The sequence below is a fragment of the Tyto alba genome, unplaced genomic scaffold (genome assembly GCF_018691265.1).
Source record: "Tyto alba isolate M040663 unplaced genomic scaffold, T.alba_DEE_v4.0 Super-Scaffold_28, whole genome shotgun sequence".
Lineage (NCBI taxonomy): Eukaryota > Metazoa > Chordata > Aves > Strigiformes > Tytonidae > Tyto > Tyto alba.
Window position 1 is genome coordinate 1,317,520 of NW_024881302.1, and position 26,478 is coordinate 1,343,997.

The 26,478-nt window shown below is 55.3% G+C and overlaps 1 protein-coding gene across 2 annotated transcripts in view; it reads right to left on the reverse strand.

Annotated features, from left to right (window-relative positions):
* The window catches only part of PRKCB (protein kinase C beta), a 130,432-nt gene that overhangs the window by 21,349 nt on the left and 82,605 nt on the right, over positions 1-26,478 (reverse strand). For both annotated transcript variants that reach the window (XM_042798552.1, XM_042798551.1), the window contains exons 8-15: positions 25,976-26,072; positions 19,846-19,992; positions 13,694-13,867; positions 9,496-9,587; positions 8,661-8,723; positions 6,594-6,732; positions 2,747-2,827; positions 2,384-2,491 (exon numbers count right to left, since the gene is read on the reverse strand). In XM_042798552.1, coding sequence (XP_042654486.1) covers positions 2,384-2,491; positions 2,747-2,827; positions 6,594-6,732; positions 8,661-8,723; positions 9,496-9,587; positions 13,694-13,867; positions 19,846-19,992; positions 25,976-26,072 — 901 coding nt within the window. The remainder of the gene's footprint in view (positions 1-2,383; positions 2,492-2,746; positions 2,828-6,593; positions 6,733-8,660; positions 8,724-9,495; positions 9,588-13,693; positions 13,868-19,845; positions 19,993-25,975; positions 26,073-26,478) is intronic.

Consider the following 26,478-nt stretch of genomic DNA (forward strand, 5'->3'; position numbering starts at 1 on the left):
AGAGATTAAAGAGGGAGCTTGTATTTGCAGGCAGCCTGTTCGCCCGGCCAAAGGGCTGCTCTGCCCGGGCCCCTCCGTGTGGGATGGGAGTGGTGGGTGGTTTGTGCCCGGGCGCACGCACACGCGTGCGGCTCCACAGGTCGGGCCCAGGAGCCTGGATCCCGGAGCCCAAACCCAAGCTCCAGGGAGCAAAGCGAAGCTACCTGCACCGCAGAAAGAGCAGCTCCAAAGAAACCCGAGATGACAGCGGAGGAGGGAAATGTTCCATTTGATCTACTAATTGATGCCGGCTGTCGACTCAAGGAGCTGTGCTCTGGTTAACTCTCCATTTTGCTTCCCAGCCAACGATCTCTGATTAACGCTTGTTTCTTGGCTCGGGCCGATACAAGGCTTTCAGGATCAAATGCTTTTCATCTCTGAGCTGTGCAACTGCAAGCGATGACTGGCGCCGGCACGCTGGAGTGAAACCGCGTGGGAATGACAAAATTGTTTGGGAGAGCATGGCAGTGCAACACCAAACCCTTCACATTTAGGAGCAGAGGTTCCCCCAATTGCTTGTTCTCTGCACTGGTATAAGGCTGAGTTTGTGCCCTCCTGGAAGTCTGATCATGTACCAACACAACCAGCACGGACTCAATGCCCCTGCATTTAACTGAGACATATTCCACTGTGTTCCAGGGGAAAATGTAAATGCTTTGTTTCCAGCTTACTGACAGTTCTTAAATGCCACACATATGTCTAATTAAACTTTCCGGTGTAGCAGTTTGGTGGCAGCAAAGAATGTAATGAGTTTTTGTGCACCTCCCCGAAGCAACAGATGTACAAATGGAAACACCACTTCGCTGCAAAAAAAATACAAGAATTTATAAGGGACCGAGATCTCCATCCATGGCTAAATGTCCTCCCATGCAGCCTCACATTTCCACAAGTGAGAAAAGCCATTACAGCTACACCCAGCGCACGTCTCAGTCATGGTCTCCTCCTGTCTATTTACAGCATCCACATTTTGACTGATGCAAAAGCAAACAACGCCGACAGTGAGATTCGTCCCTGTTCCAGCCTCCGCTCCCGTGGGCACGGTGGGGTAACGCTGTTCAGCATCACCAAGCACCTTCCCTCCCTGCTGCACCGGCCAGGGACACAGTGGACCTTCCCCTTACGTCCCAGCCACCAACAGCAAGAGGAATAAGAGAGGGTGGGACAGTTTGTGGACATTCCCCCTTCGATCACCGGTGTGGTTTCTGAGTTAAGGATGCAATTTTCCCACATTCTGCTGAAGGCGAGTGCCAGGTGGCCCAGAGAGCATCCTCCCCCCGCACCCCACTCTGGGCAGGGAACACCTCCAGCAGCTTCTCCCCCGGGACAAGCCCATACTCCTCTTTAACACCAGCTCTGAATCCTGGCAACACTGGGAAGAGGCTTTGAAATGCCGCAGTGGGAGCGTTAAGCACAAGATGTGTCATTTGTAGATGGAAACACTATTTCGAGATAGAGAACATTCAGATATTTTGAATATTAACTATTAAAAGCAAACATTTTTTAAATTCCTACACAAACACGTATTTATAGTCCTGTTTGACACTGGCTGGCTGAGATGAGGCTCAGTCCCAAGCAATAACCATACACATAATAACATCAGGACCCAGCCAACCTTTATTCATCCCAAGCCAAATTAATTCAGATTGCATTTAAGTCTTGCCTAGAGCCACAGAGAGCTCAGGACACTGGGCAATGCAGAGCTGCACTGCAAATTAAGAGATATGATAATGAAAATACTGCCCTGACCCAACCGAGAGGCACACCAGCACCGAACCTCAGGTGGTCCTAAAGGGCGACGCGTTGTAGCTACACGGGATAAAGGCTTTGTATCTGATCTTAGGAAAACCATTCAGAAATCCCATTCATTTTCTCTAGGCATCTTTTTTCTTCTCAGGCGAAGATGCGGAAAGCTCAGGGACCATGCCCTCAGCTCCCACATCCCATCCAAGACTCCAGTTTTCTCCTGACCTTCACCTGACCAAAGGCAGGCCAGCCCTCAAGACCCACCTGCGTTTCTGCTCAGCACCGCGTAGCGGCACGGAAAGGATCTAGGTGTTATTTTTACCTGGTTTTAGTGCATATACACGAAGCAGTGCACACCGTAGCTCTCGGAGCAGAGCGCACGGGCACCAGTAGGCAACCGAGTTCCGTCAGATTCCCGTCGTGCCGGGCGCCTGCGGGCTGGCCCCGGGCAAGGGGGGCAACGGGGGCAAGGGGGGCAACGGGGGCAAGGGGGGCCTGGGCCCCCCCCCCGCGCACGTAGGACTGCCGGAGGTGCTGGGACAGCACCGTGCCCGCCGGCCCCGCTCCTCCCCGCTCCCAGAAACCGCAGGCCAGCCCTTACCCCTTTGCAGATTGCCACTGCCTCCTTGGACATGGACTTGGGGTAGGCCACGTTGTGCTCCATGATGGACTGGAAGAGCTCGTCTTCATCCTCCCCCTCAAAGGGCGCCTAGAGCAAAGCAGACAGAGGCTCAGCGGCACTTCTCCATCTCTGAGCTGCCGGCGGCTGCCCCGATCCTCAGGCGCGAAGCCAGCCCCCCCCTGCGCTGCGCAGGGACTCGTGTCTCAGCATCGTGGCTCCCTCTCCAGCACCGAGGAGATGCCCCCCCCCGCCGTGTGCCAGCAACAAAACAAATTACACGTCAGCATATGCTCGCAACGGAATTTAACACGATCCCATAGGAATCAATTAAAATTCAATTACCTGGCCAGCTAACATTTCATAGAGCAGGACTCCGAATGCCCACCAATCCACAGACTTCCCATAGGGCTGATAAGCAATTATCTGAAAACAACACAAACAGCAGGATTACACTCCCGTTTTTAACCTGTTGGCACAACGCAAACTAATTTCAAGCTGTAGACCACACCAAAAGGGCAAGGTTATTTAATGAGACACCGGTCCCTGAAATGGTGGGAAACTGCAATTATAAATGAACACACAATAGGCAAAAGAATTAAAAAAAATCATCAGCCCTCAAACGTGCATTAAATATTAGAAAGAATCCCCAGAATATTCACTACGATTTGAGACAGATTCATTCTGCTTCAGATGAAACTTTAGCATATTTGTTGTGCTCTTGCAGACTCGTCACAGCCAGGCACGTTGGAGCAGGAGCAGCAGACGTTCTTGCTTACCCTGATGCACTTTGGGATTTTTTTTCCGCTGACTTCAGTGCAGCTGGTTTGAAAGAACACAGAGCGTGGCCCTCCATGGATGGTACGTGGCCCTTTAGAAGAGACTTGCAGCATATTTGTAGTCAAAACTCTCTGCATTCCAGGCTGCCAGTTTGCTTTTTATTATTTATTGCAGAGCTTCCCTCACAAGATAACCCAATAACCGATGGCCCTACCCTTACCCAAGCAGTGTGGTTGTTTTGGTGTTAGGATGTAACTTTGGCTCTTTGGGTTTTTTTAAATTTTAAAATACCAACATTTATTTTGGATATGATGAATTTTTGTATTTTTCCGTGATTTACTCTGCAAAATCCAAAATACCCGGAATTTCATAGTCTTATGACCCTGCAGCAAAGCCACCCAGCTGACCTGCCTCCGTGGAGCAAGCGGTGGCACCCGTGCGTGCCGGTGGTTGGGGTACTGTCCTGGGTTTGAGTGAGCGGTGGGGTTTTTTGGTAGCAGGGGAGGGGGCTATAGGGGTGGCCCCCTGTGTACCTACAGCCGAACCCAGCCAGGGGTGGGTCCCTGCCAACAAGACCCCACGAACAAACATGACAAACGGACCCAGCCCTGGGAGAGCCCGATGGTGCCTCTGCCTTCGGCTCCCCAGATCCTGGGGATCCCCGGGCTCTGTGGGACTCCCGGGTCCCCGAGCTCTGTGGGGCTCCCGGGTCCCCGGGCTCTGCGGGGCTCCCCGGGTCCCTGGGCTCTGTGGGGCTCCCCGGGTCCCCGGGCTCTATGGGGCTCCCCGGGTCCCCAGGCTCTGTGGGGCTCCCCGGGTCCCTGACCTCTATGGGGCTCCCCGGGTCCCCGGGCTCTGCGGGGCTCCCCGGGTCCCTGAGCTCTGTGGGGCTCCCGGGTCCCTGAGCTCTGTGGGGCTCCCAGATCCCTGGGCTCTGTGGGGCTCCCCCGGCTCTCGCATGCAGCCAGCCAAGGCAACCCCCTCCTACCCCGCCTTTAGCACGGGGGGTCCCGCCGCCCCCCAGCACACCCTCCTCCTCAGCCACGCCTGGAGGGGAGCAGTGACAGCTCCGACCCAGGGACCGCAGACGGAGCCGGGCTCCCGCGGGTGCCTCTCTGCTTTGAAGGGTCTTTCAAGCTCCGGCTGATTTGCCGGGTTGCTGCCGATGGGCGTCATTTCAGCGTTTGGGGTTTGACAGGCCTTGGGCTTTGCCATCTGTTACTTAGTGCAAAACAATTACGCAATTTATTCATCCTAATTACAGAATTCTATTCTGCAAAGATTCCTCTACTCAAGCGCAAATGCAAATCGGATGCTCATCACAGGAGAGCGTACACAGCCATCCGGCCCCAGAGGCCGGCTCCTGCCGTCGCTACCCCTGCTCCCGAGCAAGGCTCCGGTCCCGCGGCTCCGGACAACGCCGGCAGCCCCCGGGGTCTGTTCGGCTGCCCCTGCCCCTGCAAAAGGCCCCGGCAGTCCTGCGGGACGTGAGCAGGAGGCAGGCCAAGGTGCTGCCCCACCTAAGAAGAGACGAGTCCCGCCCCGCGGAAGCGTCAGCACCGAGGCGCGGTTAGAGAACACGGCGGACACCAATCCGCTGTCCCGGTCCGGGTCCAAACGCGGCGGCACGACTGTGCCCCCCAGCGCGCCCCACGGCCAGCCGCCGGCGTTCCTGCCTGCGGGGAGGGGACGCTGAGCTTCGGCTCCCAAACCCCTCCACCCGGCGCACCCGAGGTTCCTCCCACTTGTTCTTTAGGTGATTTGGGCGTGCTCTGGGAAATCGAGGTGTGAACTGTTCACGCCAGAAAGGCCTTTAGAAGAAAACAGTACTTAGGAGAAATCCTTGCAGAAAAGCACTCTCTGTACATTGAAGTCGTCAGCTGCACGTTGGGGAAGGTCAAAGCCCAACAGCTGAAGAACAGGCTTTGGTCAGAGGAAATTACACAGGCGGGGTCATTTGCACTCAGTCCCTGTCACCTTGGCACGCAGAGCTGTACCTTAGAATAGAAAAAGTCCTAAAAATGGGTCAAGCAAATCACAGGACATTTTTACCCTGAAGTCATGTTGGTTTGAGAACACCGCGGCTTCCGAACAGGAGGAAGCACAGCCCAGCAGAAGGGCCCTGGAGCGGAGCTACACGCAGGGACCCCGGTTCTGCCGCGGGCTTGGCCACCTGCATCCCCCCTTTCCCTATTTACAAAGTAGGGGATGTGTATATTCCCTTTTGGAGACCCACTGGCAGCAGGCTTTAATACCATTCCTGGGTACTGTAGTGATTTGCATCCTCATTTCCCATTTTCTGTTTTATTTTGGTGGAAAATAAAAAAAATAGGCCAAGCAGAAGAAAAGAAGAGTTTAAGCGATGATGATCAGCCAAATACCAAGAGAACTGGTCATCTGTTCTGCTCTGGAAGAGTATTAACCACACGCAGCAACTGAGCTACGTACCAACAGGACACCAGTATTAATCCTGGTATGCTGAGGGTATGTAACACACATTTGAGTGAATAGTTAAAAAACTCTCTGGCTGCAGCAAAACACAACGTAGTTTAGCACAGAAGCGCATCTAACTATGTCCTAGCAAAGAGAATCTCTTTCTCTAAAATATTTAAATGAATAAATATTAATCTCATCATTGAAAATTCAGCAGGGTGAGAAGATTTTAGAGGGATATTTTTATGTTAAGGGAACAGAGATTTGGGAATAATTACCTACCTGAACTTCACAGGTCTGACATTAAATTGCACCCATACAGCACTTTATGTAAGTGTCAAATGTGACTCCATCTCATAAGTAATAACCAAATGCAAAGTAATTTTGGAGTGATCTAGAGCTGTAGATAGGGAGCCTCTCCTCATCAGACACACAGCCCTTCGCTGCAAGTAGCAAGCTGGAGAGATCTAAAGATTTCCACATCACATGGAAATACCATTCACTGATAATTCCATTTTTCCCACCGGTCATGTTGCGCTGGAAGCGGCTGTCACACGTGGCGAGGGGGCTCATCTTTCCCGGGAGCAAGGAAGCGTGCGAGGAGCAGCCCGTGGAGGGTCTGAGCGTGCCAAGGATCGGGCAGGCACGGTGATGCCAGCGGGGCCGGCATGGGAAAAACACCCAGAGAGGGAAAACACACTGCGGAGAGGGAGCCCAGCACGGAGGATTTTCCGTGCTTTGAGGCAGAAGCAGGGCACGCCGCCAGAGAGGCAGATCCAGCATCGCTGCTTCCTTAAAGGCAGCACTGGGGGGGATGCACAGGGCCGAGGGGATGAATTTTCCAGGCCGACGGTGAATTCACTGACGTCCCTGTTTCAGTCAGAAAGCTGCCCAAAACAAGGGTCGTCCTATGGAAAAGAGCCCCGGGCTGGCTGCCGAAAGGCGGCCGGAGCGTCTACCGCCCTCGTGCATCCCCTACCTCAGGTGCAATGTAGTCCGGAGTGCCGCAGAAGGTCTTGGTAGTCACCCCGTCCCAGATGTTCTCCTTGCACATGCCAAAGTCTGCGATCTTTATGTGCCCCTCGCTGTCCAGCATCACGTTGTCCAGCTTTAGGTCTCTACAAAGTGAAAGCAAAACAGTGACACAAAAGACCTCGCGGGAAGCCACCAGCAAAGACCCACGTTTCCTGGCTCCACGTGCTCTCCTGCGAGTGAGCTCTCACACCCGGACTCTTCGTCGGATAACGTTTGGGGAAATGAGTAAAGATAAGTCAGAGATCTGGCGGGATGAAGTGTTTATTTTACTTTTAACCCAGAGGAACACCATGCTGGGCAAATTGCTTTTAAGTGTATGATGGAAAACACTCTCATCTAGCAGGGAGACAGATTTAATAGATTTTTTTTTTTTTTTTTTTTTGTGCCTATGAAAATCTAAGTGTACTTAAAGCTTACTAGCAGTGAGGAAGTACCAACTCAGCAGAAGCCCCTGCATCACCCATGCTACGCTCCCCCATGAAAATCCAAATCAACCATGTTTCCCTCTGATCCTCACCCACAGAGTATCTGTTAGCTATACCCAACCCCGCAGGAGCTTTGCCCTTCAGCACAAATTGTGGAGGCAGTTCCAAGCTGCTGAGCTCCGGATCCGACCCTCAGCCCTGACCAGTCCCTCCAGAGGTGGGTGCTGCACCCTGAAGGACAGTTTTGCAACAAGCACCCAGTATTTCAGGTGCAATTTATACCATGTAATTACCACGCAGTTCTCCGACCCGTGCATTGCCTGCCTTGTGCTCTATACAGTAAACCATTACTCAGAGGTTTCCGTTTCAACAGCGGAGCAGGTCTGCAAGATTTCCCTCGCCCGAGGGTGACATGAGGTGACCCAAGCTGTGCCCTGCCCGCCCACCAGCTCAGCCAGCCGGGGCTCTGCAGCTCTGCCCACCTCGGCTGCAGGAGACGAGCAAAAAACGCAGCTCACCTGGCCTGGAGCTGGGGTGGAGGGCACAGCACCCGCACCCTGTCTGGGCGACCCCCCTTCTTAGAGACCCCCGGCTGACCCACCCGGCTGGGAACAGCCTGCTCAGCAGAGCCCTGGGGCTGCACGGCACTTAACTGTGCTAAGTAAGAGCTCAGTTAGAGGAACAGCGTTAATTTACAACTTCTTGTTGTTCTCTAAGGCTGTTTTCATTTATTGTGTCAGTGCTTGGAACCCTGACGGGCCAAAGGCAGACGGACACAAGCCTGGATTCGGATTCGGAGGAGGGAAGGGAGAAGGGGCACTGGGGACCGGCAGACCTAGAATCTCTCTGTAGCAGCTGATGGCAAAAAACCACCCCTCACATCAGGCTTGCTCCGCTTCTTTCATCTTTGGAACAGTCTTCAGCATCTCATAACTTCAATAGCACAGCCGGCGTTCCTTTTTGCAAAGCAGTTAATGGTATCTGACACTCATTAGGATGCTCCGCTCTACCCCGGGCTCTGGGAATACTCCCGAGCAGGGAAGCGCGGCGGCACGCTCGCTGCAGCGCTCAACCAGCAGCCTGAGAGCCCGGCCTGGCGCTCGGCAGGAACCCGGCTCCCTCCGGACGCTGCAGTCGTACCGTGAACGGGACAGGAGTTTTAGCGGCTGAACCAGAAGTGACAAGGCTTGCACTGCAGATCTCAGAATACGCCATTCCTAAGCACTTACTCTAGTGTCAATGGTAATAAAATAGTGCCCCGCAGCAAAATACGTGGCTCAGAGTCGGTCCGTGCTGCCAGCGAGCATTTGTGTCATACGAAGAGAAAGGCATGAAATAGAGGCAAGGGAGGAGCCAAGGCTGCCTTCCCACGAAACGGGGACACAGGCAAGAACCTTCGCCGACGCCAGCGACGCTCCGAGGCTCCCGGCTCCGCCTCGGGCGCCCGTGGCCGGCGGGCAGCGGCCAAAGCCGACCCGTGGGCCTGGCAGGGAGCGGAGCCCCGCAGAGCATCGCGGCGGGTCCACCGCCCCGGCTGGGGCTGGGGCTCTCTGGGGAAGAGAGGAAGGAGGAGCTGGCTCACCTACCGATAAATGATGCCTTTGCTCTGCAGGAAGAAGAGGCCGATGGCGATTTCTGCTGCGTAGAATCTGAAACGAAAGATTTAAAGGGAAAACCGATAATGAAAGGAGATGAATCAAAAGGAAAGCCTCTCAAATCCCATCCGCGCTAAATGGGCGTATGTGACCAAAGGATAAAGAGAGCCACAACATAAAAACATGAGACGAGTATCACACGAGAATAACAGAGCCCACCCTCCGCTCGTGTCGGGTGGGGACGCGATCGGGTCGCTGATGGCTGGCAGGGGGCTGCCACTTCTTGTTACACAAAGTGTCATGAAGCGAGAGCCGGGATCCGTGGCCGTTCGTTACCGTGGCTTGCAAAGTTACCCGCTAGCTCGGGGAGGCCGAGGAGATAACACGCACAGCCACCGCTTTCTTTAAAGAATATTCTGGGTCTCAGAGGACTCTGCCAGAGTGCGAAACACCGGTTCAAACCCACCTAGCCTCTGCTCACTGTTTGTGGTTTTTATTTAGGCACACGAAAGCTCTCCCAAACACATTCTGCTCTGTCCAGATTACAGGGAGCAGGAGCCAAAAGCCAGCAGTTAGCACTCGGGTTGGCGACCCCCAATAGAGGAACCAAAGACCCAACGTCCCTCTGACATCCTGGGGAAGGACACGGGGCACCAGGCGAAGAATCATCCTGCATCTGCTGATTCCTGCTGTGCTTCCTTTCCCGCCCTTTCTGCCCAGGACTTGCACCATAGAAGCCTGTGGCTTGGACTATATTTCCAGCTGTATGACAAAGGTACATCAAATACCTACCCTGAGGGCGCCAAACTAGGGCTACTGAACTTACACAGCATGTGGCTCTTTAAACCTCCCAACCTGCTGGATCTGGTACATTAAGTCCCCACCATTCACGTATTCCATCACAAAATACAAGCGATCCTAAAGAAAAAAAAAAAAAAAAGTAAATAATTAGCAGGATTATTAGAGCATAGAGCAGGGAATCTGCAGGGGTCAGAAGTAAGGACCACGGCATCTGACAGCTCCAGTCTGTATTTTTCATGGCAACACAGTTATCAGCACTGCCCTCCCCGAGGGCTGCGGGCAGAGCTCGTGTTCACACGGAGCCCGTAAGAAAGATGTACTAATTCCTTTGCAGCGCCCTGGACTTAAGCTCTGCACCTCTGCAGAGAGACCCGATGGAGAAGGCGAGTGGAGAAATTCCTAAACCAGAGGTTTCTCACTTCCCACAATAAATTTTCTCTCTTTCCTCACCGCAGCCATTCTGCAGGGTGCCTGATCGCCCAGCTCCTTGCTGGTGCTTCCCCCGCTGCCGCCGGGATGCACGAGGGACGTGAGCGGTTCCTCTGGGGAGGTTTGGCCAAGCACCAGGAGGGGCTGGGTGACATTCCCAGCTCCCCAGCCTCGCCCCCCCGGGAGCAGCCTGCGGCAGTGCCGGGGATGCACCCACCTGCACCAGCGACCAGCAGCCCCCAGTCAAGCCAGGGAGGCAGGGGGAGGCTGCATCCTCACTCCTCCCAGCCCGGCCTGAGGGCACACCTGATGTTCGCACACGGCTAATTAATTAATTAATTGTTAAGAGTAGAACAAACAGGTCAATGGGTGACTTTGAATCAAGGAAAACACTTGCCAGTAGGTGCAATCACAGCCACCTATAAGCACACGCTGACTTTGCCTCTAAGGTGTAAAACGCACTTTGCTTTCATTAATTACGGCTCTCCAGATCAAAGCACCCCTCCCGGCCCCACAGTGGGGCAGCCCCGTAGGTGTGGACCCGAGAAACTCCCCAGTGGGCTTCTGAAGCGACCTGGTTTTTTTGGGGGGGGGCAGGCTGGGGCTGGCACCGTGCCCTGCCCCGGAGCCGCGGCGGGTGCCGTGAGCGGGCGCCCGGCCCCGCGCGCGCCGCGGCCCCCGCGCTCCCCGCCAGCCCCAGTCCCGCTGGGTGGAAGCCCACTCCTCTGAACGCTGCTAGGAATTTCAGAAAGCGCGGGCCGTGATCAACCCCGCGGAGAGCAACAGGGCAAGAAGCAAGACCCAAGTATGCCCACCAAGCTCAGAACCGTGGATGAATAAAAGAAAAGCAGCTGGATCTCAGCAAGGCGTGTCCTGAAGAGCTCTGGCATGAGCCCTGCAGGTCTGGGGAGACACTGGGTGTGAGCGAGCGGGAGGTCTGCATCAGACACCTTTAACCCGGGGAATCCGTGCCCTTGAAATGCCACTTTCCTCTCACGTTTCACAGCTCTTTCCTTTAATGGGAAATGGCTGTGAAGAAAATCGTGCAAGACTGCCAAACCCACCAACCTAAACCCTTGCAGGGCGTTTCTCAGGGAGGGAGAAGCAAGGGCTTCGGAGCAGCGGGGTGCAGGCACGAGCGGGACACCGGCTGCCGTCCGAGTGGGTCTGCCCTGCCAGCAGACGCCGGCGCTCCGACCCCTGCGCGTCGCTTCTGGGGGAGAACGGCAAAGCGCTGCGTAACATCAGGCCCGAGTCGCCCTTCTTGCAACAAGCAACTTTCTCCAGCCTTCAAAAGCCAGTTGGGGGGCCTCAACGGCTCAAAGGCACCCCCGGGCTCGCCCAGCCCTAGGCCACAGCGACACCAAGGCTGGAGCACTGCCAGAGCTCCAGGTTTGCAGCATTACATAATAACTCATAATATTTCCCATTCCTCATTTCCTCTTTAAATAAACCTTGCCCTGCTTTTAAGACAGTAAGGACAAGGAGCCCAGAAGATATGCAAATGTGAGCATTATCATAATAAGGGCTATGGAGTAATTCGGGTAATCACCTCCTGCACCCTGGGTGGTGCACAGCCCACCCTGACCGCGGGCAGCCTCAAAGGTCACTAAATACGGTACCTAAGGGGCCATCAGGCTGTGTAAAGCACGTGGCACTGATGGGATAGAGAAGAGATTTCGGCTTGTCAGATGGCTGGGAATTTCGGAGCGCACCCCTCTGTACGTGACTGCCTCTGCCAAGGCAGTAAGGCACAGGGCAGGCAAAGTCACCTTCAGCAGCCACCGTCACGCTAGTCATCCTGTGGCAGTAACTGGAAGGCAAAGCAATATTGTGCTCGTTTGCAGCTGTTTCCTAAATATATCGATCAACTTCAAGAAGGAAGAATATTAAAAAGATGGTCTCTTGAAACAGCCAGCTGAGCTCTAAAAGCAGGATCTGAGCTTTCCTCATTTGGGTGGAGGACAGAATGCTGGTGCTTCAGAGAAAAAAAAAAAAAACATCGTGAATAAAGCAGCCAGATGGCTGGCCAGCCCACGGGCTGGGTACAGAAAGCTGTCCTGGCTCCTGCCCGTGGCAGAAAAGGACGGGGCCTGTCTAAGCCCGGAGCATCCCAACGCACTGAGCAACAGCAAGCTGCAGATGCGTCAATCCCCCCGCAGAGATGTGCACGGAGCTGGTCAAACATGCCCGCCCCTTCCTTGGGCAGCCACGGCGCGACTCCTGGGGCTCCTTCCGACGCCCCCCTCCTCCTAATTCACCACTGGACGGGTCTCCCTCCTGCCTGACTCCCCCCTGCCACCAAGAGCCCAAGCCAGCAGCCCAGTTCCCCACCCAGCCGTTATTTACCACTGCCCAGTGCCGCGGCTGCCGCTGTGCCCCTCGCTGCCGAGCCCCCGAGGAAAGGGCACAGCCCACCCAGGGATGCCCAGCTCGCCCACCCTCCCAGGAGCCCAGGCTCTGATCAGGCTGGTTTTGGGGCAGAGCACCCCAAAATCCTTCAGCCAGACCAGCGCGGGGTTTCTCGTCCTTCAGGCCCACGCAGGAGCTGTCTCATTGCTCATCTTCACTTACTCTTTAAAATGCAGATTTTGGGCTTTTCTCTCTCTCCCACCAGTAGCTGAACTAACAGCCCCGGTTGAGAAGTGCGCTCTGGACTGTGCTCCCAGAAATCAAAGTGCTTTGTGCCAGCATTTGATAATACACCCTGCTATACATTTTGATTACATTACAAATACGATTACTATTAAGCTACTATAGGTCTGCCAGGAATAATCCTGCGCTGACTCACTTCAGATGCCAGAGAGATGCTGTGTGAAATAGCTTCTCCTGCCACATTTTGATTACTGTGCTGCAAAGCCGGTCTGCAGGCTTTAAATACACTAAATGTGTTTGGTAAATGAAATTTCTGGGACAATATTAAAATGTAATCCTCCTGGATGGCATTGTCATCGTTCTAAAGGACTCTGCTGATTCCCTCTCCCTGCTCCCACTGACACGTACCTGGATGTTTTCATTCACAGGTTGCTCAACGGCTGGGCAGAAATTGCTTTAAAAAGCTTTAAAGCAATAAAGGGCACCCCTGTCCCCATCCCGACACCCCCTCCCTGCTTCCGATTTGTACAAACCCAATCACATGCCCATTTCAAACTGAATCCCTGCGGTTTAAATTGGGTTTTGCTCTCTACTCAGGTTTTTTGACCACAACAGTGAATCCGGAGAAAAAGCACAGCACTTTGCTATGGAATTGTAACAGACATCACCGGCTGAGGGGCCACCCAAGGGGCTGGGAAATCACATCTAACACCATCCAACAACTCCCCGATGAAACAATCTCAGGGCTGCCGATACCGTGCGTTACTGCCGCCAGTTTAACACACACACGCGTTGCTCCCAGAGGCATTTTTGCAAGCAAATTGGACAAGTCGTGAGGTTGCCAAGGCAGAAAATACATGGTCGCTTTCGCAAGTGTAATGATGTATATCCAGAAAAGAAACACAGAATAAAAGCAAAGGTATGCTTTGCAGAAGTTAAAATGTGTGACCAGGGCAGAAGTCCCTATGGCTCCATCCACACAGCTCCCAGCACCCTGCAGCCCCCCAGGCAGGCACTGGGCCTGGATAACTGGTGACACTGGGTCACCAGAAGAGGGTTTGTGCCCACCAACTCGCCACTGAAGGCAAGCGACTCAAATGCATTCTGCCAAGTGTCAGACTCCCCCCGCTCGACGTTCAGGGTCCGGGCAGGCCCCCAGCCCACTCTGCGCGGGGCCAGGCTGCGGCTCGGGCACTTACCATCGTCTGAAAGCAGGAGTGGAGCTGGGTCAGGAACGGCGGCTTCCCGGAGAGAGCCAGGACGCGTTTTTCAACCATCGTGCACTCTACGTCGTCGTCCTGGATAACCACGTCCTTCTTCAAGATCTTAACGGCGTAGAGCTCGTCCGTGCCCTTCCTCTCCGCCAGCATCACCTGCACGGGGGAGAGGACACGCGTGGGATAAAGGAAAACGTGGCTCTGCAATGCTTCCACCTTGCTATGGCCAACAGTTAAAAACAATAGCTTGCTTCTTATCCTGTGGCTCCCATTATAAACCTGGAAAGAGATTCGGGTGCCAAATGATGCAGAAAGCCACCAGTGGCATTTCCAAAAGCATTTAGGAACCTTAAATCTAACAAGTAACACATCTACTTCTTTATTACTTTATCGCCTCGAGGAACCCAGACCAAGGGGCTTGCTGACGTCTGAGCTACAGATCACACTTCACCACCTCCCACCCCTGAGCCGGGCCCCGGGTCAGCACCCTCCAGGTGCAGGCAGCATCGCAGGAGGACGTTGAGAATCCGAACACAGAGTCCATCAAATTAGGAAGTGGTAAAAACTTAAAGTGGGGAAGAGTCAGTATACAGCCAATAGTAAGAAAGAACCAGCAAGATTTCTCTGCCTCGCACACCCCTCCAGAACACGAGCAGTGACCAAAACCCAATTACGTGCCCGTCCATCACCCAGCCAAAGCCTCTCTCATGCAGAAGAATCCATTCAACCTCCCATTTTAAACCAGTTTCACCCGTTTGCAGGTTTATTTATTACAATAAATGGGATATGCTGCTCCTGCTGGTACGAATTTCCCTCATTAATCGCCTCAGCCCCAGTGAGGATCCCCAGACTGATCCACCATGCTCCATCAGCCTAAGCTGCTCCTCGGGCTGCTGGCAAAATAAATGGACTCTGAAACCACACTTTGCTTTCCATTTCCCCTCCTCGCACTCTCTCATCACGTTAGATCTCAGCGCTCAGTAGAAATGAATTGCTTTCCCTTTGAAAGAGTCTGCGGAAATCCTCCAGTCACATCAGGAGCAGGAGCTCGGATGTTTTGAAATAAATTATGAGAAGTCAACATCAATAGGGTGGAACCGAAATGCATTTCATAAGGTAGCAGACTGGCAGAGGAAACGCGGGCAGATGACTTCAGAGACACTAAGGACAGCAGAATTCACCCTCGTTGGCCCCAGGCAGACGACACGAGGCTGGAGCCCACCACAACATGCCCGGGTCCCCCGCGGAAGCCCCGAGCCCCCCTGGGGAGCTGGGGCAGAGCAGATCTCTTGGGGCTCGGGGAGAGGGCAGCGGCGTGCCAGCCCCTGGGGTGGCAAGGCAGCCCGAGGCCTGGGGACAAAGCAGGGGACCCAGCCCGAGGACTCGGGTCTTCGGTGCCCACCCACTTGTTAGAGTGAAAATAACAGCACAACCGGGAGGAGCGCTTTCTGAAAGCATATGGCTCTGGCTCATCTCAGGCACTTGGCTGCGGCCCTGGAGAAGCTGGCTGTCCTTGACACGCTGCTTGTCAGGATTAGCCGGGAAAGGCAGCGGGGCTCCTCGCGCCAAGTGCTTTGGAGAAGCCACTGACACTTACATTTTCATCAGCGGGGCCGGAATTGCAGCGGCCACACGCCGCACTCCTCCGCTGGCAGGGCTAAAAAGCAGACTGACAGCACGTCAGGGACTTCGGGAACTGATTTCTGTACTCGCTGATATTTGAAGAAAGTTGAGAACCAGGAGCGCAGAGCGGCTCAGCGTGCTGCTGTGATGCAGCCCAGCAAGGCACAGGCACTGGCACCAGATTTGCGCTTCACCCTTTCCTGCTACCACTCCCCGAGGGGTCTTGCGACAGCCCTTTGCAGGGAGCTGAGCTCGAGCTCGAGCAGGAGTGCCCGTGGGCACGGAGGGAGCGATGCCCTGCCTGCACCCGTGGGCACGGACGGGGCAATGCGGACACAGCGGCTTCACGTGGAGCCCGCACCCCTGCCCTCCCGTGTGAGCCTGCAAAACCTGAACCCCTTCAGCTCATTGCCTCAATTTATCTTCACCCTTTTTGCGTGGGCTGAGCTTTACAAGCCACCACGCACAGGTGCTAAAGGGCTGATTTTTAAGTGGTAAGAGCAGACGGGCTTTGGCCATTCAGAGTCTGTGGAAAAAGAGAAGCGACCACCCCAGGAACACAGTTTGTGGGCAGATGAAACCTGTTACCTGGGAGTAAGTGCGTTACATGCAATATCAATTATTTACAGACCTACCTTGCTACCTGTAACCCTTTCAGAGAAAAAGTAATTAAACCAGGGAATCTCTGAGCCCGGCATCTGCTACTGCCCCGGATGGGACCATGCCAGGGCTGGGGGTGGCAGCAGGGGCCCCCTTGGGAGCAGCGAGCGCGGTGCCAGGCAGGGCTTGGGAAACATCCCGGTGCTTTTCGAGACATTTTGCTTGGAGAGTCTCGGGGCAGAGCGCGTTGCTGTTGGTAACGCAGCGTGTGCAGAGGGATAAACGCCCCAGGAGCCTTCCCTGGGGGCACAACCGAGATCAAACGCAAAGGTGAAACCGGCTGCTGGGGAACGGGAATCAGCCGTTGTAAATGACTCTGCCGGGGCGATCGGAGCCCGTCCTGCACGGGAGGAAACCCCAGAGAGAGCGGTGGGTGCCACCGAGACGGTGCACGATTCCCACCCGACGGGGGCTGCAGGCACCACCACTCCAGCACGCTCGGTCCCTGCAGCGCAGCGAGAGGCAGCCCTCAGCCGGTGTCCCACATTAAATGCACAAAAAAAAAAAAAAAAAATCTGCTCTAGGGCATATATGGACTGTGAATGTTTCATGCAGGAGCTTCCCAATGACACGGCAATCCCGAGCCACAGCTGAGCCAACCAGCCCTGCTTTGCTGAAATGTAAAAGGCAAAAGGACTCTGCAGCTGCCTAAAAATCAGCTGCAGTACACCACAGCAAAGAGGCCAAGCGTGAGAGCGTGTCTGGGCGAGCGCGGAGGGATGCTGCAAACCACACGTTGCTATATTTTTCTCTCACATCTGGGCTGGCGAGAGCGAGCAGCTCCAGAAGTGCACAGTGAGCCTAACGCTGTTCAGGATGTTGTAATCACTGTGAATTTGCATATGCAGAAGAGATTGCAGGCTCTGGTCGGCGGCCAATCGCGAAAATACCTTCTGCAGCCTGAGTGACAGGCACGAAATCTGCGCAGGCATTAGCAGGCTTGGCCTGTTCTCCGAGCAGAAGACGGGGCTGCTCGCAGCCTGGGGAGGGGGGGGGGGGGTTCTGCGACTGGCTCCGGCGCCGTCTTGCTCCGACCCTGCCCGCGGCAGCTCGGTGCCAGCGCGACAGCTTGCAGAGGAGCTCGGGGCTCTCGCTGTGCCAGGGGCTGGCTCGGAGCTGGCTCCGGCACGCTGGCATCGCAGCTCCTACGGGGACTGCGGCACGGCCCCGGCCAAGAGCTCAGGAGAAGGACAGCCACTGACGAGCCGGCTTCAGCAGCGGCGGGTAACGACACAGAAAAAAGAGTGGGACCCGTTGCACTGCAAATACAAAAAAAGATTCATTCAAAGGAGCGAGCGCACCCAGCGCGGTTTGGCACAAGGTGCACCCTGGCGAAGGAGGGAGCGTGCACCCGAAGCTCAGCCCGGCCCCAGGGGCCAGGGCTCAGCTCTCCAAGTCAGAGACAGAGTGTGCCAGCTGCCAGCCCTGCTGCCACGCTTCACACCAAGAGAAGAGAGGAAAGCGTTTTACGGCTTCAAGATTATCATAGGACATGAAAATTGCCTCCCATTGCACTGTAATCCATTAACCGCAGAGGCAAAAGAATCAGCCCCGCTCAGAAAAACACCATAAAACCCCCAGAAGAGATTGACAGCTTGATAGCATAACAGATTGATTAACTGCAAAAATATGAGCAAGCCACATAATTTAACTTTCCTCTATTATATTACAGCCAAGCAAACCCAGGGTGGGCTGTGCCAAGTGCTGCTGCCTTCAGTCAGGGACATCTCCCTTCCCCTTGCCAGCCCAGCCCAGGGCTGTCACCGGGGGCACGAGGGACCCCGCGGCGGGGACCAGCCCAAGGAGAGCCAAGACCACCGAGGAGCACCGCGGGTCGCCCGGGGCTGAAGATGCTGAGCCAGGATCACACACACCCGAGCTCCTGCCCCTGAGCTGTTTCCCAAACCAGAGCAGTTTTCCATCCCCTAAACCTTGATGCCTGGCTCTGTGGGGACCTCCATCTGCCAGCTTGCTCTCCGGAAAGTAGACTGCATTCTTTTTTTAATTTTTTGTTGTTGTTGTTGTTGCAGAAAAAGCTGATGTTTAATTTGATTTATTCCTGTAATATAGAGTATTTGTTTGGGAATGCTCCAGCATAATAACCGGAGATATTCTGAATGTAGAGAAAGCAAGTTTATTAAACTGCACCCAGGCCAGCACGTAGGTACTCCTGACCCTGGATAGCTGTAGTGGTGGAGAGAGAACAATACTAAGCAGTAAATCAGAGCTACTGATGCCAAAGGGTTAATGAGTTTATGCATGAGACTCACTGGAACAGTTTGGTGAGGCTGGAAGAGCTCGGGCAGCCTGCCTGCCCCCCAGCACCGGGCTTGGCAGGGGGGAGGCAGGCGCTGGCAGCCCCGGGGAAGGACACACTCGGCCCAGGGAGCCCCCCCCCCCCCCCCCCTCGGGGCCTCTGCCCGGCTCCTGCCAAAACCTCGGGCACCCCGTGGCCAGCGCAAAGCCAGCGGGCAGCAAAGCCCCCGCCACGGGTGGGCCCCCTCGGGCGGGTCACCCCGGTGTCCCCGTGGCGGGGGGACGGGCAGCGGGGAGGCGGGAGGGGAGCCGCGGGGGGAGCGGGCACGCGGGAGGGTGAGCCTGCATCTAACCGTAGAAACCAACGTGCTGTTTTAATAAGCGCTAATTAGCATATTTATAACATTCTGTTCCAGGGAACAGTTTCTGTCACACATTCCCTTATATAAGCCGTGATGCCGACTGAAGAGTTTGCTAATGTTTCTCAAATTAAAAGAAAGAAGGAGGGGGGTGTGGGGGGGAACACAACTACCGAGTTTCCAGATGCCAGGCACAGACTTTAAAAGGGATTAGGTGTTGGGAGGGAGAGAGGAGGGGGCAAAAGCGGTGCAGAAACGGGGATATTTATACATTATTGAGCGAGAGCAGGACGGGCATGAGGCACGGGGCTGCCCTGCTCCCCCAGGCTGCCACCCTGCAGCAAAGATGCGACCCCCAGAGCAAAAGCAGCTCCCCCCCGCCCGGCAGCGGGAACCGCAGGCTGATGCTCTGGGTGCTGGGGACCATCAAGACCCCCCCGCTCTCCTCCTGTCGCAGATGTTTCAGTGGATCTCTCAGCCCTCCACCTCCAGAAAGGCAGCAAACACCCGTCTAGAGAGGCTGGGACCCCCCCCTCCGAGCTCCAAAAGGGGGGAGGGCACAGGGACCAGCTGTGAAAGGCGGGTTCGTCCCTTGGCGCTCAGCAGGCGATGGGTGAGCGCCGCTCCCCCCGGCACTCCCCGCTTGCCTCGGCTGCCCGCCCAGCCCACAGACCTGCCCGAGAGCAGAGCAACCTTCCCCGCAATTAAGGCGATTCACTAATCAGGGCGGTGTGGGGCCGCCCCTCACACCAGCGCAGCCGGCGCCCACCCAGCAGCCCCCGAGGACTGGAGTTTCTAATGGAAAATCATCACCAAGCTGGCAAGGCCCCAAGAAAAACGAAGGCTCCAAGTCACATAATCACTGGAAGAATGAAATTCTGTTACTACTCATAACCAGTCTGGAAAGTTAATTAAAACATTCACATACATGTGTAATTATCAGAGAAAAAAAAGTGGCCACATCAAAAAAGGGCTTTAAAGACGCAGCACACCCCCTGCTTCCCCAGAAGAGGCCATCTGGTTTTTGTGACGGTCTGCTCAGACATCTCAGGTCTCCGCCACTGTGACCCAGCAGTCTCACAGTCCGGAAGGGAGCCAACAAACCGGGCTCCCATCCCTGGGACACCAGTGCTCCCAGGACAGGTCACACTGGGGTAGCCACGCGGCCGCAGCTCAGACATGCTAGAAACACGCGTGTTGAACACAGAAAGTGCAAAGGCATATGCGGTACCACACCTTCCCAAAGCTTCCTTTTCCCAGCACCATCAGGAAATTGAAATCTGAAAGTTTCATCCGATCTCTGCTCCCATTGTTGTCGAATTTGGAAATGGCATTTGTTGTCTTCTCGTCCGCAGCCTTCGACCCTGTTCCAATCTTGGCTCTCTGCAAAGATGGAGATGGGACGGGGAGAAAAGAGAAAAAATTACTGAAACCAGTGTGGAGGAAGGTCGTTATAAAACCAGCCAGTGCTCCTGAAACCCGCCGTTAACCAGCTCTTTTCCGGGGCAAACCCCACCCTCAGCCACGGGAACCTTTCCCATGGAGTGCCGGGGAGAGCGCCGAGAGGGGCACTGGGGACACCACCACCCCAACACATTGCCCTGCTCGGCTGGGCACCAGTCGCTCCCGCAGAGGTTACCTGGGAGCCACATCTGCCCATTAACCCCTTACCCCCCGCCCCGCAGCCTGCGTGCCCGGGGAGCGGCCCGTAACATGCCCTCGGTCACCCCAAGTATAACACGGAGGCTTAAATAAGCTTCGTCTTCTCAAAGCTGACTTCTGTCTCTCACCTCACCAGGAAAGTACTGGTGAATATAAATATATTAAGGTAAAATACAGAACTTTTTATCCAGCTCCACCTCCATTACTATCTGATATTGAAGAGAATTGCACTCCCGTGCCAGTTCAGGCTGAACGTAGGAAGCTACAAATCCATTTTGAACAAACCAGAATAGAAAGCACTCCTCCTGCATCCCCAAGCAATCGCGCAAGCTGCTGCAATCACAATTGCTTATTAAGGAGCCTCACAAAACCCCCACATTTTTAAACACAAAATCTCATCAGCAGCTCGGCACCTCCTCATTGGTCCAGGGGCTATCTAATTTGCTGAACCACAGTTTGTAAAAGCTATCTCACAATTTATTCGGTTTTAATTTTTAGAAATATGCGACAGTGTAAGGCTTGCACTGAGCTCAGTCTAGCGTGAAATTCCATTAACCCGATTCCAGCAGTTCAATTTGGCTGCTGCTCACAGCTCCTCCAGATAGGAGCTTCACAAGTAATCTCCAAGCCTTTGCTGCTGCTAATTGGTTCTTGCAAGGTTCTCCGTGCTGTAAAATCCTCCATTCAAGGTCACCTGCAGCACCTACAAACATCTGAAAAACTCCTGCACTGGAAACTAAAGGGATGGTCTCCAGGATTTGCAAACATCACAGTTGCCACCGCAGCGCTGCCCCGGGGAGGGGGCTGGAATCACCCGGCAGCCACCGGCCCCTGGCACTGCCGCGAGCGGAGCCGCGCGTGCGGCACGCCGGCTGTCCGACGGGGAAAACGCGCAAACACGGAGAAGGAAACAAAGCCACCTCCCCCGGAGTACGAGGGGTTTCCCTCGTTGCACTCTTCAGGCGTTTGCAATGTCCCCCCAAAGACAGGGGTGCCCAGCCCGAGCATTTCAGTACGAAGCAGCTCGGGTGATGAGCAGCAGAGGCCTGGCTGGTCTGATGCTCACCCCCCTGCCCCCGAGGAGCTCCACTGGGCACATCGTGGTGCACCAAGGGTGAAGCGGTGACCGCACCGCGTGGCTCAGCTTGGCAATCTCCAAAAGTTCACCCAAGTAAAAGGTATTATCATCTCCGGTCAGAAGAGTGCACAGCCTCGGGCGCTCCGCGCTTGACCCTTCGCCATTCGTGAAGCCGAAGCCTTCAGCTCTGGCACCGACCGAAGCTGCTCATTGAACTTGGCCAAAGAGGGATCCGAACGTGAGCAACCAAACAAGAGCAGCCTCTGCATCCCCACCAAGCCAGCCCTGCGCTGTGTGACTTTGCCTTCAGCAATCCCCACCCCACTGCATTCCAAAAGAAACGTGTACTTATCAGCAGGCAAAACAGTGATATTCTGTGAAAGCTTCCTAAATACTCTACCACAGATGGAAAACAGTCTTGTCAGATCAGATTTGACACTAAATCAACCTCTGTGAAAACAAGATGTAATAAAATTCAAGGGCAATATTATGCTTCTATTAAGCGACACCCAAAAGCACGGCTCTGCATTTCAGATGAGCCCGCATCCTCCGCGGCCAGGGGGCACCGGGCTCGGCCACGGGACGCTGCGCAACACGGACCAAAGCGGGGGGAGGTTTCCAGTCCTAAGCAGAGCGGGAAAGAGCAACACAAAGAGCGGGGGAGGAAGAGGATTTTCATTTGCTTCATCGCAGCGAGCCGGCAGCTGCAGGCAGAGCGTTACCAGCAGCGCTGGCTGACACCCGGGCGAGCACCCAGCACCCAGCACCCAAGTGTGAGAGCGACTTCAGGTCCCTCCCGTTGCCTACAGCTGCTCCCGGGCCTGTGTCTGAAGAGGGGCTGCTTCAGTCACAGTCGCTCGTGCACTTGACCTGAATTTGCAGCATCACCGTACGTTCACAGGAGACGAGATGAGGAATTGAACACAACGCGACTTCCCCGATGAAACAGGCTCAGCATGCAGCTCGGCCAAGGCGGGGAAAGGTCTTCCCAGAAAAGAGCCCAAAATAAGAGTCGGGGAGATGGAGGGATTGTCACTCCCCAGTGGGGTGTCTTTGAGTGTCCCCAGTGTCTAAGCGAGTACCAAAGTCCTTTAACTTGTTTTTAATGCATTCCTGATGCTCACACAGTCTCAAGACCTCTAAGCTTTACAACTGCAGCCTGCCAAGTACCGCTCACAAAATTTTTCCGAAAAGCACTTGACCTTCGTTATCCAGCTCCATTTGTCACAGCTAATCTGCTACGTCTGAATTTATGCAACAGCAGCTGCCGTTCGCACACCTACCAAGCCGTCCCGGCGAGCGGCTGACGAGGCCCCAGCAGGTCGGGCGGGCGAGGCAGCGCAAGGCTTCGCGCCCGGTGCTTTTCCCCGGGACGCGCTCCGCGAGGTGCCGCGGCGGGCGTTCGGCTGCAGGACGGCGGCCGGGAGCGTTGCTGGGGGCAGCCCCTCGGCCCCTTCACGGGGCGCTCTGGCGGAGCCCACCCCCGACACAAACCCGCTTCTCGGCTTCGTGCTGGCTGAGCCGCGGTGCCCAGGAACCGGCAGGACCGAGCGGCACTAACGCAGGTCGAGTGAAGGGTTCTTTTTTTTTTTTAGCCCTCATCATCCAAAACACCGTGAGAGCGCTCCTCGCCCCCCCGGGCCGCCAGCACCCAGCCCTCGCCGCCGGCCGGGGCTTCCTCCCTGCCAACGCCGGGGGCTCCCCAAGGGGGGTGCGATGGGGGAAGAGGCGGGAAGGTGGGGGTACAGATGTGCAGAGGGAAGTGGCACCTCTGGGCGATGTATGCTCCGATGTGTCGACAACTCATCATCTGACGTCCAACAGGCATGAAGTGTTAACACCGCCGGAACATCACGAAATACGACAAAAGCAGGCAGTCAGTTCTTTACAGAGCTGACAACCGTTGGTTGTATGCCAACTGTTGTATTAAAACTGTCTTCTTTTCTTGGCTATTTTGGGAAGTTATATATAAATGAGATAAACATGAGATTAAAAAAAAGAAAGGAGGAAAATGAACTAACTCTCCAGTGCTGTGCTACAATTACGGAGTTCACGCTGACAACCATACGGGCAACTCTTTTATTTTATGTATGGCTCATTTCACGTAAGCCTCCAGATGTGCCACATTCATTCTTGGGGTTCTGCGAAGACTTTAGCTCTACTGAAAAACGGCAAAGACTTACTAATTCAGTAATAACCGGATCAATCATTTGGCAAGATCTTCCGTGGCTTATTGAGCAGTAAATAGACATTTCTCCTTGAAGCCTCTTGGGGAGTTGGGCCCAAGCATCACTGAAATCTCTCAGGCACTGGCAGGGAAAAATCCCTCAGTTTTGCAAAAGCCCTGGTGCTGCTCTCGGATGCTGACAGCAGCTTAGCTGGGCCAGCTCCTCGGGGAAGCCCAGGTGTGATGACGCCCTGCAGAACCTTTCTGGCTGCCTGAAATCCCCTACCCGCAGTCACTCAGAAAAGCCCATCGCTCTTACGTCCCCGGCTTTTCACAAGCACCACCAGCGCTCTCCCCGAGCGACTGCCCTGAGCTCCCACCCGCACGGGCCGGAGCTGGCAGCAACATCAAGCCCTGCTCTCCATCTCCGCCCACCTCGGGCGTTAACCCGGCAGCACGGATTCCACATGCAAAAACCAGGAACGGGCAAGCGCTCTGGATACGCCAGATGAAAAGGGCCGAGTCCACACTGAGCCCCCCGGGGGGGGCTGCCCGCCCCGCTGCTCCCCTGAGCACGCTGGCTGGTGCTGCCGGCTGTCCCCTCCAAGTTACGGGCTGGCTTCAGACACGGCACTGTCACCCGCCCCACCTTGCTGTCGCTCGGCCGTATCAATTAGCCCGGAGGCCAGTTAGCACAGGCTGCACCCCTGGACTGCCCGCTCCCCGGGCCGAGAGCAGCGCCGCGGGAAGGGTGGATTACTTCGGTCCTTGAAAACGAAATCACCGGCTCGCACGTGTCGCCGGAGCGTCCCAGGCTGGCGCCTCCAGCAGCGCCCGCGGCGGTGCTGCCGGCAACGCCTCGGGAAAAAAACACCCGGGAAAAAGCACTGGTGGGAAAAACACCCACTGGTGCCACGTGCCAGCTCGCCCAGCCGTCACCCGCTTAAACACCCAGCCCCAGGGCACCAGGCAAGGTACAGAGGCCGCCACGACATTTAACGGCTAAGAAAGGGTTTCCTTCTGAGATTAGCTCCCAATCCAATTATATTAATATCTTAAATTATCTTAATTATATTAATGCATAATCAGCAGCATGACAGAAAGACCGGATGAACAAACCCTATTACGTGGCACCTCGGAACGAGGGTAGAACTGCTGCCCCAACAACACGGGCACGTGCTGACATCGGGAGCACGGTTCCATCGGGTCATCCCGGGACAGCCAGGATCCTCACGGTGGAACACATCAACTGGAGTATCTCCTCTTCCAGCTACGCTATGCTCATTTTGGCAAGCCCAAACTGCGAATTATGTCCCCGTGACAGAAAGACAGACGTCTGAAACAACGCAAACGGAAGGGGGATGTTTGCTATGCTGGTTTCTTTGCAGTAAGAAGAAACAACTTCTTAGAAACAACGGGATTTCAGAGTCCTTCCAACCCGCAGGTAGCAGGGACACGGGAGCAAGCAGGCTCTTAGTGGAGCACAAGGCGCCAAGCAAGCATTACACAAAACTCTGCATTGTGCAATATTCTCTGTTGTATTTTCACGCTGACGTAAGTGCCAAAGATTCATTTAATCTCTCTCAGCTCCTCATCCACCAGAAACGACTGTTCCCTTTCCCAGCTAATCCACAGCCTGCTTCTGCCGCACACCGTCAGGCACACACATGTGCAGGGAGGTGACTGCGTTTTCAAATCAGAAGAATATTCCAGAAGGGCCAGATGGATGGCTCATTCCGTGTCCTACAATTAAAAACCACCCTGCCAATCCCATCAGAAAACTCCATCTGAATGAGCCCTACAGTTCCCACCCCTGGTGTACCCGAATCCTTTTGCCTGAACTTGCTCCTCTGCAAACCTCTACCAAACGATGCTCTCTGGCCAGCCGGCCCAGCTCCCCGCCGCTCCTCGGACCCTGCACAGTTGCTCCCGGCCCCCCGTGTGCTTCGTGCTGGGGTGGCCACGAGGCTGCAGCGACCCAAGGAGTGACCAGATCCCTGCTTGAGGCCCCCGCGGTCTCCCCTGCCCTGGAAGCACCAGCCTGGCGCAGTGACACGACCCGGGGCTGCAGGAACCGCCTGTGGATGCACCACAAACTTCCCGTTCCCCTGTGGTCCTTGTGAATTATTTAACGTAGCCAAACCATTGCTGGAAAGCTTCACATCTTCGGAGTGACCTTTTTTTTTTTGTTCAATGTAACTGCACAACTTCCCTTCTGGAAGCACCACTGGAAGCTCGTGCTCCCGAACCAGGAGTGCCAGGGAGAGGCTCGGGGAGGAGCGGCTGAGGGCAGGGGTCCCCGGCAGTGGGGGCTAAGCAGGGAGAGTGAGGAGTGATGGGCTGTGCCCTGCTCCGTGCTCCCCGTGCTAGGAAAGCCCCTTGCCAAGGACAGGGCAGGCAAGCAGCGCGGAAAAACCCCTGAGTTCCCAAGAAAAAAAAAAAAAAAAAAATCAATTCACCTCAAATTTCTGCCTCAGTTCCTCGTTTCCTTCTTCTCCCTCGGGAGGCACCGGGACGTTGAAATACTCACCCTCCTCCTGGCTCAGCAGCTTAAACCTGGAGGGACACAGTGAGAACATCAGGGTGGGGTGGCCGGCAGGGCCACACTGCAAGCACAGCTCTGCCTCCCCCGGACCCAGGGTCGGACACCCCCCGAACCTCGCCCCCCCCAAACCGGCCCGCTCAGCAAGCTCCCAGCCGCGCGCCCGAGCGGAGGGTTGTTTCTGGGGACCCCAGCCCCCACAACCCAGCAGGCACAGCCGCTACCCGCTGTGGCAGACACCACGAAGCACTGACGCCTCTTCCAAAACTCCAGCCCGACCCAGAAACCCAGAGGAAAAGCACATCTTCCTCGCGACGGCCACGGGCACGCGGGGGGGGGGGGGCGAGCTCCAGCCCCGTCAGCCGCCCAGGTGCCAAGGGGAGAGCACGCAGAGCCGGCTGGTGCCGACAGCCCCCCCGG